At 37.8% G+C, this 16,829-nt stretch overlaps 1 protein-coding gene across 6 annotated transcripts in view; it reads left to right on the forward strand.

Annotated features, from left to right (window-relative positions):
• Cd200r1 (CD200 receptor 1) overlaps positions 1 to 16,829 on the forward strand; it is a 67,328-nt gene that overhangs the window by 24,927 nt on the left and 25,572 nt on the right. For 2 of the 6 annotated variants that reach the window (XM_075963611.1, XM_075963619.1), the window contains exon 1: positions 11,899 to 11,992. The exons of 2 other annotated variants lie outside the window; for them this stretch is intronic. Coding sequence is in view for 1 of the 4 variants with exons in the window: in XM_075963603.1 (XP_075819718.1) it covers positions 489 to 534; positions 1,234 to 1,374 (187 nt within the window). In the remaining 3 variants the exon portion in view is untranslated. Of the gene's footprint in view, positions 1 to 488; positions 535 to 1,233; positions 3,986 to 11,898; positions 11,993 to 16,829 lie in introns of those variants that run through there. 2 more of the 6 variants (XM_075963603.1, XM_075963614.1) reach the window with 2 other exon arrangements.

Consider the following 16,829-nt stretch of genomic DNA (forward strand, 5'->3'; position numbering starts at 1 on the left):
TGGCTGACTGATTCATTGGGGGAATAATGGCAATGCTCTCATAAGTGAAAGGGATACATGAGGTGTTAGACTGGCACAACTTTGCATGGCGACCGTGTTTGTTTAGTGAGTTGCTCAAGTGTGCAAGCACTGTGAATTAAGCCAGTAAGGGCAAAGAATCTGGGCATGATATTTTATTTTAATTAGAGAAAATAACTACAATAATTCTTTTGATTTAACAAAGAGATTGTTTCACATATATTTTAATGTGTCAAGTTCCTATCCCAAGATTTTGGGTTTTTACCAAATTCTAAGATCCAGAATTTTTTTTATTTCTCTATATAATAACTGAAAATCAGTATATTCCATTCATTTCTGGCAGTTCACTTTTGGTTTACCGAGACTTACATAACAGTTGTCAGAACATTTTGATATTATAACTGTTTATTCTAAACATTGATGCTGCCTGCATTTACTCATGATTATCTTATTTCATTTTTTTTTTTTAGAAAATGTAGATGGACAAGACCAGAAGCTTCTCCAGCTGTTGAGGAGGTAAGATATATTAAAGGATACTTGTAAACTTTAAAGCCACATGATCATAATCTAGCAACATCATCTGTAATTTACATTAATATTCATGCTTTAGTTGAACAAAATATTTCTGAGTTTACAGTTAGCAGTCAGATGTACTTATTTTGCCAGTTGCCTATCAAATTTTATGTATATATATAATTTGATAGGCAAATATATACATATATATTTATATATAATCCAATATACTTTTTCATCTGATAAATTGCATCGGTGTCACTTTTGCCCCGTTTGGACTGTCATTTCTGGAGAATTCAAGTGATGTTTCCTTCTCCAGGAACGTGTGTCTTATTCTTGACTTCCCATTTTCAACACCACCACCATTTTTCTCTTATCCTAGTTTAAAACAGCCTGCCCCTTAGTCTAGTCTCCTGTAACTAACTTCTTATTGTCTTTTATTCGTCCCTTTGAAATATTCCTCATGTTATTGCATTCCTCTACATTTCTACTTTTACCCAACATCTATCTCACCCAAAATATAAATAATCAACAAATGTTTTTGATAAACTATTTGAACAAAATCTTGTTCTTCTGTTCACGTAAGTCAGAGATACACATATACGCATTACTAGTAGATGCTAACATGGTAGAAAAAATGGGTAATTTGGGTAATGATTTCTAGTTCTTTTCAATGGATTTTGACTTTGAACTTTGTCCTAGGATGAAATGCAGCCATATGCTAGCTACACAGAGAAGAGTAATCCACTCTATGACACTGTGACCAAGGTGGAGGTGTGTCCAGCGTCACAAGGTGAAGTCAATGGCACAGATTGGCTTGCTTTATCAGCCACTGGAATCTAGAACCAAGAAAAATGAATCCAGAGACACCATCGTTACTCTTTTGCTTTCCTTAAAATTCTACAACAGAAGGATGACTTGGAAATTATCTCTTCAAAAGTTCTTAGAAACACAAATGTTCTAATGGTTTTGTATTTGTATTCTTCATGGTTGGAAGTTTGGAATCTTTGCTGCTACCAGTTAGTTCTTTGAAGAACTGATGAAATTATTACAAAGAAAGCACAAGGTTATAATAAAATCAAATTGTTCAATACAATATGATGAAACCTGAGTTTCCTCAAGATGTAATTGCAGAAGGAACAATCATTACTAAAGAGTTTCTCATGAATTCTTCCAAAAACATTTCTCTGTATATGTGCATATAGAATATGTGTGCATTTATATGTTTATTTACATATGTGTATATACATGCACACATCACCTTGTCAAGACAGTTTCTTGTCAAAACAGGTTGGAATGTTGGACTTAAAAAGTTAATACTGTGAGTCTTGGAAATATCAGCATAAGCAAAACTACCTCATTCTTTTTAATGGCTATGTAAAATTCCACTGTATAATTACATTGTAATTTAATTAATCATGGCCCTTGGATGGGCATTTAGATTTTGTTTCGTGTGTGGTATTAAACAGTACCAAGTAGAATGTTTCCTGTGGATAATCTCTGCATTATTTGATCATATTGTGAGATTTTTTTAAAGATGTAATGGTCCTGGCAGTTGGAATGTACTTTTATTATCAATAGATCAGTCAAATTGTGTCTACTTACATTCCCTCTGATTGTGTTTGAATGTGCCTTTCTCCATATTCTTATTCTGGTGTCTTTAATATTCTTACCGTTACAGTTTCTGCTTTCCGTTTTTATGGAAAAGATGGGTGATATGTTATGATATTAACTCTATTATTTAATGAAACTGGATTCTCCTCCTTGTTTTGTCTGAAGAGACAGTATTTGTAATGATGGTGTTCTCAACTGCTTGTGTTGCTACAGAAGTGCTGACATCTCATGCCTAACAGTTTTACAGATGTTGTGAGTTGCCCATTTTTAACATTCTAGTCTTATGTATTTATCAAATAGCAAGTGTCTTTGGACCATATCTGTAGGTGGGGCAACTAGGGGGTATTTACATGCTGAAAGGATGGCAATGGGATGATATGATTTCCCCTCCAGTTTTGTTGAGGGAGATATGAGGAGTATATATATTGATAATTTTTGACATTTTTAATTGTTAAGAATAAACCTGTACCCCTTTACATCTTAGAAAAAATATTTAAGATGGATTTATTTTTGTCTTATTTTGTTTGCTTTGGTTTTTTTTGAAACAAGGCCTTGCTGATTTCTAAGGTAGTTCCTCAACTCACCATACAGACCAGGCTGGCCTCCCAAGAGCTGTGATTACAGCTGTGTGGCGACTTACATGCACAATTCTTTCTCATTACAATAAAATGATAGAAATTAAACAAGACTCACTCTTCACATATCCCAATTGAGACATTTAAGGTAATTCTTTTGTATACTAAAAATTTTTTCTTTTCTTTCTGGAAAATTCTCTTTTTCTTCTTCCTATTTCTTCCCATACTCACTTCATTCTTTGGAAGTTATGCATTATAACTTATATGTATTAGTGCCTATGTTTTATTTTTGAACATCTAAAAATACTGTTATTGAGGTATGATTGAAATTTAAAGTTTATTCTTTTAAAAAATATTTTTATTAAATCTCTTCATTTATTTTACATACCAACCAAAATTTTCCTTCCCTCCTCTCCTTCAGTTCCTTCCCCACCTCCCACTACCCTCCCCAATTCACTCCTTCTCCATTCAGAAAGAGGCAAGTCTCCCGTGGGATTCAACAAAATGTGGCATATCAGGTTGACACAAGACCAAGCTCATCCCCCTACACCAAGGCTGTCAGAGGCATAATAGCATGGGAAATAGGTCCCCCAAAGCCAGCTCATGCGCCAGGGACAGGTCCTGATCCCACTGCTAAGAATCCCACAAACAGACCAAGCTACCCAACTGTCACCAACATGCGAAGGGCTTAGGATGGTCCCATGCAGGCTCCTTAGGCTTTATCTTTGTATTAGTCAGGCTTTTCCAGTGGAACAGAACCACTAGAGGAAATCCCATATATATATGGGATTTATTAGATGGCTATTCTCACATAGGAGAAGTGGAGACTCTAAAAAGTGTTCATGAGCCTGGGTGTCTTGGCGGTCACAAGCTGCTGCTGAATGCCTGGAGTATTCCTGGAGAGCCACGGATCTTCATTTCACATGGAACAACCAAATCAGTTGAGTTCTGATGTTGGTGAAGTAGACAGCAGAGGCAGCTGCTGCACAGAGTCAACTATGGAAGCACTTGCCTATATTGGGTCCTCTAGACATTCTTAGGCCATTTTGACCTTGGATCAAGCATGTTCCACTACTGAGTGATCACGCAGCCGATGTGGGTGCTATGCAGACTACAGAATTCAAGTGTGGTGGCTGCTGCCACTCAGACGTAAAGAAGAGCCTGGGAGGTATCAGTTTCATCCAGAACACTGGTTTATAGTTTTCCTTTAATGATGTCTTTAGTTTTTTTTTTTTTTTTTTTTTTTTTTTTTTTTTTTTTTTTTTTTTTTTTGAGACAGGGTTTCTCTGTGGTTTTGGAGCCTGTCCTGGAACTAGCTCTTGTAGACCAGGATGGTCTCGAACTCACAGAGATCCTCCTGCCTCTGCCTCCCGAGTGCTGGGATTAAAGGCGTGCGCCACCACCGCCCAGCTGTCTTTAGTTTTGGTATTAGAAATATACCAAGGTTTCCAATGAAGCCGTCAGGTTCTGAACTCTTATTTATTTATTTTTTGATTAGGAGTTATTGTTTTACTGATTTAATCATATTACTTGTTGTGTTTGTCCAAACCTTTTATTTAATCATATTGCTGGACAGTATGTTTCTGAGATCCCTACTCCTTTTGGTTATCTGGTTGGTGATTTTTCATGGTAGTCTCTAATGATATTTAATTTTCAATTTATTATTTTCATTATTACTATTATAACAATAGCTGTATAGTACTCTAGAGATAGGGATATTACCATGTCCTGCTCTCAGCCCTCTTACCTTCTCCTCCCAAGTGCTTGGATCTCAGATGTGAACCACTGTTCCTCAATTTCTTATGATATTTCTGTTTCTGCGATAGCAGTTGTAATGTTTTCTCTTCCATTTTGGCATCATCTGTCTGTATCTCCTCTCTCCTTTTCCTTGATAAATCTACAGGTACCACTTATGATTATATATAGTTTTTAAAAAATCCAAATTTTAGTTTCATTAATTTTTTCTATTATTTTTTCATTCTCCATTTCCTTCTTTCTGTTTCTTCCTCCCATCCTTCCTCCCTTCCTTCCTCCCTCCCTCCCTCCCTCCCTTCTCCCTCTTTCTTCCTTCCTTCCTTCCTTCCTTCCTTCCTTCCTTCCTTTCTTCCTTCCTTTCTTTTTTCTTTTTTTTCTTTCATACTAGGAATTGAGCCAGGGCCTTATCCATGCTAAGCAAGCACTGTGCCATTAATCTACACCTCCAGCCTTCTCATCTAACGTTTATTGTTTCATTCCTTATGCAAACGTTTGGTTTAGTGTAATTTCTTTTTCCAGGTCTTTGAAATATACTTACAATTTTGATTTGATACTATTAAAAATGTAGGTATTTGTCATTACAAACTTTAAACTTAAAATGCTGTTTCTTTAAGTTTTATTCTTAATTTGCTCTTTGATCTACAAGTTGTTCAAAAATATGTAGATATCCACACACGTGTGAAATTTTTTTATTAACAGAAAAATTAGTTGTACATTCATATTTTTATAAGAATCTATTTGGAAAGGAAATTAAAAAGCAAATTCTATGTGCAGTAATATCAAAGAATAAAGTCCTTAGAGTTTAATTAAGGAAGTAAAAAAGCACTAAAACTATAAAATACTGATGGAAAAATTAAGATTTAAACAAATGAAGACGTTTTATTTATTCATAGATGAAAACCTACAATTTTAGGTCAAAAGATCTGCAAGTTTAATAAATCTCTATTAAATCATAATGACATATTTTTTTCTTTTGTTGTTTTCGAGACAGGGTTTCTCTGTAGCTTTGGAGCCTGTCCTGGAACTAGCTCTTGTAGACCAGGCTGGCCTCAAACTCCCAGAGATCCTCCTGCCTCTGCCTCCCGAGTGCTGGGATTAAAGCCATGTGCCACCACCGCCTGGCTAACATATTTTTATAGAAATAGGAAACTTTCTGAAATCCATATGGATCTATACAATTTCTAGATAGCCCAAACAATTATAAATAAAAGAACAAACCTGGGGATATCACACCTTCTTATTTCAAAATACATTATAAAGTCATAATAACTTAAACTGCATACCATTGCTATAAAGACATATGTATATAAACTCATATAATACAAAAAAGGTAGCAGAAGCAAATCCATAAATAAATCAAAAAGTAAAGGTTTATTTTTACTTATGTGTAAGAGTGTGTGTTGGCATGTGGGTATGTGCCCTTGGAAGCCAGAGGCATCAGATCCCCTGGACATGGAATTACATAAAGTTGTGAGTTGCCTGACTTGGGTGCTGGGAACTGAACTGGGGTCTCCTGTATTAAAATTTAGTTTAATGAGAACATTTTCTTTGACTGCATTTTGTAATCGCCTGTAAGAGCAGCAAGTCTTTCCAGCCCCAACCCACATGCATTCATATTAACTGACCTCTGACAAGGGTCTAAAAATACACAGTGGAGAAAGGATAGTCTCCCCAACAAACAATGTTGGAGAAGCTGTATATCCCTATGCTGCACACAAGTCAAATCTGACCTCTGTGTTATCGAGTATGCAAAAGTCAATTCAAAACTCAGGGCTGATAAGGAAAATAAGGCACACAGGCATTGTCCTTTCACCAAACACTGCTACTTTGACCACCAGAGTACCAAAGCAGTGGTCTATCTCTTGGCCAAATTAAGCCTGTGGTAATAATCTATAGTCTGAAGAATTAAATTTTGATATCATATTGACCTTTTTATAATAAGATATTATCAATTGCTCCTTTTGGCTAAACAAAGTGGAACCAATGTGGTGTGGGAAGTCCTTCTGTATATGTGTTGCTTTTATTGGTTAATGAATAAAGAATCTGGCTTGGCCAATGGCTAAGTAACATAGAGGTAGGTGGGGAAAACTAAACTGAATGCTGGGAGAAAGAAGGTGTAGTCAGGAGACATTATAGAGCTGTCAGAGAGAAAGACATAAACTGCCAGCTGGAACCTTGCCAGTAGGCCACAAGCCTCGTGGTAAAATATAAACTAATAGAAATGAGTTAATTTAAGAAAAATGAATGAGCTAGAAATATGCATAAGCTAATAGGCCAAACAGTGTTGTAATTAATACAGCTTCTGTGTGATTATTCTGGTTCTGGGCAGCCAGGAACTAACAAGCAGCCTCCTACAACAGATTGTTGCACCAATGTGGGTAACTATATTCACATAAAAACCCAAGAGAGCTTGAAAAGGAATTCTAGACATACATGAGCATGCGTGCACACACACACACACACACACACACACACACACACACACACACAGTTTAACACAGCTTCTTGCTCTGCTTGCTTCTAGCAAGTTACTTGCTTCTAGCAAGCAGACGTATGATTCCTTTAATAGAAGATTTCTAGATTCAATGGTAGCCAAAAAAAAAGAAAGAAAAGAAAAAAAAAAAGAAAAAAAAAACCAAAATGTGCAGTTTTGAAATGGCAGCTTCTTATGCCATGCTGCCGGCATGAACTCTGACTCTTTCATGAGACCAAACAATTTAATGGGGTTTGTGGGCAGTGTGCTGCAAGTTACTTGGTGGCAGCATGGACCAACTGGTTACCAGAGTTGAGGTGGTAAGCATAACTCCCACCTAACAGTCTCAGAGGCAGTGAACAGACCTCTACCCCACCAGGTTGAACTGGGCAGAGCCAAAAGGCAAAGCAGCCTTAGTCTTAGTAATGATATTAGCCGCTTAATATTATTTATTTATTTATCAAAGATTTCTGCCTCCTCCCCGCCACTGCCTCCCATTCCCCCCTCCCCCAATCAAGCCCCCCTCCCTCGTCAGCCCAAAGAGCAATCAGGCCCTGTGGGAAGTCCAAGGACCACCCACCTCCATCCAGGTCTAGTAAGGTGAGCATCCAAACGAGTGAGGTAAGCCAGACCCAAAAAGAAGAACATGGGATGTACTCACTCATATTTGGTTTCTAGCCATAAATAAAGGACATTGAGCCTATAATTCGTGATCCTAGAGAAGCTAAATAAGAAGCCGCTTAATATTTTAAGAAGTGCTCCTGAACAAAAATGATTTCAGATACAGAATAGGACAGATTCAGACATAAGAGACATCTAAACAAGACATAGTGTGTTTAAAAAAATGTACATAGGCTTGGAAGAGAAAAGAAAAAGAGTAAAGAGACAGTAAATGTAATATAAAAGAGTATAGACAGTCATAGATTAAAGATAATAAAATAAATATTAAACTTGTAAAAAAAGTAATAGAGTAAGAAAAATAAGCCATGTAAAGCTGAAATATACACAGAGAGTCTGGATTATGTATATTATTGCATTTTCTTTGAATTTTTTTTGACAGTTTCTGTGTGATTATTTTGGTTCTGGGCAGCTAGGAATGAACAAGGAGCCTCCTGCACCACCAATGTTAAACATGGGGTTTCAGAGGGTGCTACAGGATAAACTCAAAGGACTGGGTCATTTCCTGTCTAGGAGGCTGAAAGAGAATGTGTGAGCAGAAAGTTCAGCCTGTGCATAAGTGTCCTCAGTCTTCATTTTTACATTCCATATAAAAACCTGTTTGAGGAGGAGACAGCATATCCTAAATCGCTCTAGCCGGAAACACATCAAATCGAGGAAAAAGGTGAAATAGAAAGAATAAAGATGCTAATACTGACATTTGGGTAGAGAATTAGTTCTATTGCAGACTTCCAATAGGTCATCTCATCCCAGCTTGTCAGTCCTAAACACATGTAAATACAGGCAACACTAAATGGACTCAATAGGCAAGGGTGTGTGTATGTTTGTGTGTTTGTCTCTCTCTCTCTCTCTCTCTCTCTCTCTCTCTCTCTCTCTCTCTCTCTCTCTGTGTGTGGCATGTAACAATTATAATTAAAGAAACAGAAGTCATGAAATTCAGAGGGAGTGGGAAAGCATGAGAGGAGCTGGCAGGAAGGGAGAAAGGGAAAGAATGATATAAATGACGTAAATTACTCATATATGTAATCTCAAAAAATAACTTAATAGTTTACAAAACAACAGACTTCCATACAGCATTTTCATGGTTATTTCGCTTTATTTGATTCTCTGCCACCCCCCTTTCCTGCTGTACCTTTTGTGCCCAGTGTTCTCCTCCTTTCAGATGGAGCTGTTCAAGACTTTAACCCCGTGTCAGCACAGAATGTCTGCTGTCAGCTGTTTGATCTGGAGATGTCCTTGTATCTCTCACTCCCTTAACAGGTTCTGTCCTAACTTATTACCCCCGCTTTTTTTGGATAGTAGCTAGAGACTTCAAACCCATATCCTTACATCTAGTCTCTTTTTGAAAGCCATCCTTCAGAATGCAACCACATATTCTTATACATTATCCCGTCAACACCCATGTTTCCGAAATTTCCCAACAGCCATCTTCTCATTTATTCTGTGTATTGAATGATGTGTGTATTTCTCATCTCCCGCATTCTCCTGTTACTGCATGTGCTCTTCTCATGCAGTCCCATGGAATTCCTCTCCTGGACTTCCTTCATGCCGGGTTTCTGTGTGAGCTCATGTCAAACAGGTCCTCGGTCATCTCAAAAGACTGCAACCAATCTGAGATAATAAAAACCAGGCCATTTTTGTTCTATCTATATGGGTTGGTAGTGCTGTCTCTTTGGACAGAATGACATACTAAATAAACAATGTTTATTAGAACAGAGATCTATGACTTAGTTGACTGTTTTACTTATATGGATGTTCACAATTAAAGTAAAAAATATTTGCATCGGGTAGATCAATGAAGAATATTGTTCTGTATTTATGAATTTCTGTATTTTTATGTGTATGTATATATTCACGTGTTTGTGTATGTGTTCATGTGTGGGTTCACATACACTTGTAAGTACATGCAGATAGAAGCTAAAGGCTAACATCAGGCATCTTCTTCAATTGCTTCTCCACCATATTTTTGGAATAAGGTCTCTTACAAACCTTGGCACTTACTTTAGGCTAGACAGGCTGGCCACAAAGTCCCAGATCCTGCTCTCTCTACTTCTCCTGTACTGAGAATGCAAAGAGCACAAAACTGCATCTGTTTTTTTTTTTCATGGTTGCTGGGATAATGGTAAGCATTTACTCATGGAGCCATCTCCTCAGTTCTCTAAAAGTTCATCTAAAGGTTTTATGCTTTTCAGGTGTTTTGGGTAAAAATGTGTTGTGAACAGGCAAACTGAGCAGTGCTCCCAATGTAACTGATGCATGGATATTATTAATCATTCCTTCTTTCCTATGAGCAGTTAACATTTCTCAGTTTGTATCAGGAGCTACTAGCCCTGCTCTCCTGTGCCTCATGAAAAACATAATGCTAAAGACAAGGGAGACACTCTTCAGAGACAAGTCTTCTGCTACCAAGGTCTCCAGGAGACATAGAAATGAACTTCACTCGCCAATGAATGACTTGTACCTCCAGATCAGCCTTTTGACTCGCTATTACATATGTATTCTTTTTCCTTTCTTTTTTTTTTTTTTGTTAAAGATTTATTTATTTTGTTTACAGTGTTCTGTCTGCATGTGTGCCTGCAGGCCAGAAGAGGGCACCAGACTTCATTACATATGGTTATGAGCCACCATGTGGTTGCTGGGAATTGAACTCAGGACCTCTGGAAGAACAATCAGTGCTCTTAACCTCTGAGTCATCTCTCCAGCCCCATGTGTATTCTTGTAATGCTTGCTGGAACTTTCCAGCGTGGTACTCACCTTCTGGTATTAGAGAAGTACTTCTCTGGAAGAGTGATACTCTAACTCAGGTTCAGGATGGAAGGACAGAATTCTTCCCCACAAGATTCTTAGAGGAATCCTTTGTTTTCTCCAACTTTCTATGTTCCATACCATCTATCACAACACTTTGAAAATACGTATTTTGATATTTACAGAGGACTTAGTACATGCTAGAATCTTGTGTGTTCTACATACATTAATTCACTTAGCTATCATATTTCAAGAAGACAATTACTTTCATTTTACAGAAATAAAACTGAGGCACACAGGATGGCAGTAAGTGTCATTTCTTATTACTCCTAAGGTGTATGTATTCCCTGCTTTTTAGTATCTTCAGTGTAGAATGAGTATCAGCTATCTCATATCTCAGTGGAAATATGTACTCAAATATAGTCAGATGCAGAAGATGCTACAAAAATATAAGCACCAGGGGTATGGGTTATATGTTATTAATGCTGTATTCCAGGCATGATATGGCCATTGAACTCTCAAACTCACAACAATTATGATTGCATGGACGAGACCTACACAAGACTAACATCAACACGCTGTTATGGAAGAGTTAGGACATCATAGGGTCCCACTTCTCTGTAAGAATAGGTAGGCAGCTAATGACTACTAAAGAAGGGAGCAATATTTTCCCTTTTAAGGGTTTATTTATTTTTGGCACACACACATATGATGTGCTAGTACGTGTATATGTATATAGCGTATGTATACATATGCAGATATGCTTCACACGTACACATGTGGAGGCTACAGGTTGTCTACAGATATCTTTCTCAATTGTTCTTCATCCCTTTTTTTGAGGTAGCTAGCGTCTTTCAATGAAACAAGAGGCTAATGTTTCAACTAGATTAGCTGATCAGCAGCTCTCAGGATTTGCCTGTCTCTGCCCTCTTCACTCCTGCTCCAGTGCCCATCAGAGTTGATCACATTACTGACATACAATGTGTCATCTCAACAGGAATAATATTGTGACCTCACTTTCTTCCTATCTGCTGGTCTATATTTACTGTCAGTTTTCTGCTAGTGCTGCTAATGGGTCCCCTTTTGGGTCACAGAGAAGGACAGAAAATGCTGGGGAATGGATCTAGATAGAGAAACAAGATATTCCAGAACAGGATATACCTTAAGAAAAATATCAAGACATGAATAATTGGCAATGTTTTTCAATTTCTTGTCTATATACTTAATATGTTAAAAATCTACAGAACCACTCAAGTCACAGGGAGTTACAGCATAGGTTGAACTCAGATGTCTTATTCTAGAGTCCAGCTCTCTTAATTGAAGCTCACTAATAGTCCTCAGTCACTATTCACAAGCTCCTCTGCTTTTTAAAAACTTAAGCAAGAAGCAGCTTTCTGTCCCTGTTTATGTCATTCCTCTAGGTCACGCCCTTCTCAGGAAAGAAGAGCCGTGCAAGGGTATGTGAAGAGTTGGGAGTGTATGGTAAGTCAACTGTGTAACTCTAACCCACAGGAGGAAGTTGCATCATTGAGCAAAGTCTCAAAATGTAACTGCAAAGAGCATGCATAACAGGCAGACCTGCTTTCTTGGTGATTTGTTTGGAGCAAGAGTCTGATCACTGGTAAGTACACTGGCATTTATGGATCCAGTTATTGAACTTTTCACTCACTGAATTATCTCTTCCAGAATCCAAATCGACTTAGATTGGATTTTCTCATTCTTCTCTCCATCTACTTCACTCCCTCTTTCATGCTTCTCTTCTCCAAACGTTGTAATGAGATTGGTCTCAGGTCAATCCTCTTCTGTCTTATTAGTGAAAATGGATCCACTGAAGAATTAGACTGTAATGTATAATGCAGTGAATGCCATTGGTTGACTGATGCCTTTTGATACGAATTAAATTTACTCCTTTAAAGAATGGCAATCCCACCTTCATTTGATTGTGCATTTATTTTGAAATACCTGAAGGTGCACACATTTATTTTCATTTAATGCTAAGCTAATCGATTTCTTCTCAGTTGTCTCTGGTCTCTTGTTAATTTATCACTGAGATTTAACTTTAATGAATACATTTCTAAAAAGTTAGTTCCTTTATTTTGTTTCTTCTTTTCCTCTTAAATCATAATAACCATGATTTGGGGACAGCCTTTACCCTCCTCTGTTATTTTTGATGACTGTTTTGACATATCTCCTGTGGACTGCTGTAGTAGAATTGTAGACTTGTAGACACAGTGACAGATATAGGGTGAATGGGAGTTCGTGTGAGTGCTGGATCCAGAGAGAACTTTGGAACGTCTGTTAGGTATTCAAAGATTTGAATCTGAATATAGTAAGAAGAGGACACTTTAAATGAAGGTGCCTACATATGAAAGGATATAGAATTATGAGATTGCTTGTGGGCTGCAGAAGAAGAACAGTGGAAGTAGACTTGAGTAGAGCAGACTGACTGAGGAGTGTTAGCGGAGAGTGCTTCCACAGATGACTTCATGCAAGCTTCACTTTTGATATAAATACATTGCTACTTTTGGCCTTAACTGAATTTTCTATCTATTGTACTTCAGCTTTAGATTTATTCCACAGAACTCTCTTAAACTCTCATGTACTACCCTGTTACAGCAAATACAAGACTCTGTTGTATAGTTATAATAATGACTCACATTTACTGTAGAGATGTTTACTAGTGGTTCTTTAGGCATTTAATTTTCTTATTTTTTAAGTGATGTTTTATTTTTATGAAAATGAGGCATGTTTTTTATATGAACTTTAAGCAATACATAAAATCATAAGTGCTTCAATATTTTTTGGTCACATAAACTGTTAGTATTAAATGAATGATTTTTCCATATATATCAGGTAGGTTTATATCTTACTTGGGAGAAAAACAAATTAAAAATGCTTTCATTTTACCTGGTAAAATAGCTCAGTGATTAACAGCACTATCTGCTTTTCCAGAGGACCCGAGTTCTATTCCTAGAACCCATGTGACAGCTCACAACTGTCTGTAGCTCCCATTCCAGGGGGATCCAACATCATCTTCTGCCCTGCATGGGCATTGCACATGAGTGTGGTGCAAAAACATACATGCAGGCAAAATACCCACACACATAAAATACAAAGTATTTTCATCTAAAAGCTTGTTTTTAAATAAAAATTATCACACTTATTGTTCCTCTGTTTTAAATTAGAGCAAGAAACTGAAGCCATTTCTGAATTTGAGATTAAAAACATCTTAAGCCCATGCAACCCTGAGTGAAGACCAGTCTGAGTTAGAGACTTTGAATAGTAAAGCATCAGCTACAACAAAATACCACACTAGTGGGGTTGTGGGGTCTCCTGGTTATTACCTCTGTGAAGGCAATAATTTAATGAAGAGACACAGATAGTTATGCAGAAGTTAATTTAGCAAACCCTATTAAGCACGTCAAAGAAGGATGGGTGTAGAAGCATCCCAAGTCCCATATTTTGAGTGTTAGAGAAGTTTTATGCATGTTTATGAGGTGGGTGGCATATTCACTAGGCAAGATGACAGTTTTCTTTCCTGAATCCTGATGGAGCAGAGGGATGGTACCTTTCAGATACTATGACCCTCGAGAAAAACCCACAGAGAAGGAAGTTTCAGAACCACAATATAAAAGACATAACAGTGAAGCAGAAGTCTTTTGAAATTTCAGGGACTTTGCTAGCACACATGTGTGGGAAATCCTGGGAACCTTAGATTAAGGTGCAATTGAAACAACAGGGAATGTGTAGGAAATGCCCAGAAACCTTAAATTACAAAGCAATGGGAACAACCTACCTGAAGCCTGAGGAATGTTTACTCTGACTGTAAAGAGACACTGGTATCAAAATACAGGTGTAATTTCATTATTATTTCCTATCTAGCTTCTCAAGGCTGCTCAAGGTCTCATGACTGTCCTTTGATTAAGAAGACATTTGCAGCTCATGTTAAGAAATTCTATCATTTTGAAAATTGTCACTTTATCATTAAGCAAATGTGGAGGCCCAGTAATGTGAACCTATTTCCACCTTGTCTGATGGTCAGAGAGTTTGGAGGCTGCTAAAAATTGTTATTTTTAACCAGGACAATGCATCCTGACTCAGGATGTGGTTACTTGGTTCTTACATACCAGAATATGTAAGATACTCAACATATTCAAAAGAACCATGTTAAATAGAGAGAGACATCTACATAAAACACTTATTCTAATGTCTGAAGTACAGTCTTCTAAGTTTTCTTAAGATTTTCTTAAAATTTTTAAATTATGTATAGGTACGTGTGTGTGTGTGTGTGTGTGTGTGTGTGTGTGTGTGTGTGTACGTGCATGCATGCGCACATGAGTGGTATTGCCCATGGAGGCCAGAAGAGGGCTTTTGACCTTCTGGGGCTGGAGTTATGGGATGTTGTGAGCTGCCTGACATGGGTGCTGAGAACTGAACTCAGGTCTTCTGCAAGAGCAATGAATGTTTCTGACTGCAGAATCATTCTCTCTCTCTCTCTCTCTCTCTCTCTCTCTCTCTCTCTCTCTCTCTCTCTCTCCACACACACACACACACACACACATATATACATATATATATATATATATAAGAAATTTATCAGACTCAATGATATTAAAGGAATTCTCTAAAAAACAAATATCATAATGAACCATATTCAAAAATTAAGTCAATGTACATTTGTACTACTGTGCTTTCACCTTGACAGTGTCCATTGACCTTGCATCACTAAAGATAAGACATTATTTTATTTTAGTTTTATTTTTTTCTGTATGTGTATTTTGCCTGCATGTGTGTGTGCACCATGTGTCGTCAGGTGCCTGCAGAAACCACAAGAGGCTGTCAGATATCTTAGCACTGGAACTGCAGATGGATGTAAACTACCTGACATTGTTGCTGAGAATCAAATACAGGTCTCTTTGTGAAAGCAATACGTGCTCTTGAATATCGAACTTTCATTTTTTATCCATCTGTCTGTCTGTCTTAGTTCTGTACTCTTTGCTACAGATCTTCAGGCAAGATATAGCTCGTTTTAGTTCACAGTGTCTGTTTCTCTTTGTGATACTACTTATTAAAACACGGTGAGATCAGAGTCAATTGGGCTAGAGCTCATTCTGACTGAGGGAAACAAAATAGGCCGAATCTCATTAGAACCAAATTGTAACTTATCATCTAAACCGTTATGAGGAGTTAATAGGTTAAACATTATTTTTTTTTGTCAGAGGTTAGGAAGACATAAAACCTATAGCATTTGTACAAATTTGCATGTTGCTCAGATGAGAGATGAACAAAGAACAGTATATTCTAAACTAAGCTGAGTCTAACAACCTCAAGCCATCACGAGGTGCTAACCGATATCTGCTTTATACGTATATATGTGGTATTTTTGCTCATGAAATTAATACCATTACATGAAATGCTTGTATTTTGTGGTGGAAATATTTGTGATAACATCAGCCTGAACAGGAAATCCATGTGGGAAGCAAGTGTTGAATGTGCACGTTAGAGAAGCTGGTCAGGAAAGGTCAGAGGGCTGTCCAGAGCAGTGGGGGAAGGTGGTGCAAGCTGACTGTGAAAGAAGGCGGAGACCAGTGAACTTGACATGTTAAAAAAAAAAGGCAAAGTCATATGTGGCTAAAGGTGTTCACCTTGAAAATGAACACATCTTCCATGTAGTAGGTGGTTTATGTATCTTCCATATAAATAGCAGAGTTTAGCTTCTGAGGTCAGCGGGACTTTGGGGTCCAGAAAACGTAGATCGTTGCCAGGAACTGTAGTGTAGAAATGGCCCTAAACCATTTTGGAGCAAATCTGTTTGGTCACATCAGTAAAAATGGCAGAGTCAGAAGCCCAGAAGCTCTGTCCCTCCATCCAGGCAACAACTAAGCTGCTTCCAGTGCACATTATCAGAACTGTGAGACTCAGGTCTGGAGAGATGGCTCAACGGTTAAGAGCATTGCCTGCTCTTCCAAAGGTTCTGAGTTCAATTCCCACCAACCACATGGTGGCCCACAACCATCTGGAATGAGGTCTGGTGCCCTCTTCTGGCCTGCAGGCATACACACAGACAGAATATTGTATACATAATAAATAAATAAATATAAAAAAAAAAGAACTGTAGCCGGGCAGTGGTGGCGCACGCCTTTAATCCCAGCACTCGGGAGGCAGAGGCAGGCGGATCTCTGTGAGTTCGAGACCAGCCTGGTCTACAGAGCTAGTTCCAGGACAGGTTCCAAAGCCACAGAGAAACCCTGTCTCGAAAAACCAAAAAAAAAAAAAAACAAACTGTGAGACTCAGTATAAGCAACGAGAGGAGAGCTGCTAGAATTCGGGAAGAGAGGGGCTGGCATATTAACTCACTTACCTACCACTCCCCTCCTGACTGGCTAGTGACCACTGAACTGGAAGCAGGCTCAAGGGTCCTACTTTGCAGAATTGTCTTTTATTTTTAGCTATCAGCG

The sequence above is a fragment of the Microtus pennsylvanicus genome, chromosome 1 (genome assembly GCF_037038515.1).
Source record: "Microtus pennsylvanicus isolate mMicPen1 chromosome 1, mMicPen1.hap1, whole genome shotgun sequence".
NCBI classification, from domain to species: Eukaryota; Metazoa; Chordata; class Mammalia; order Rodentia; family Cricetidae; genus Microtus; species Microtus pennsylvanicus.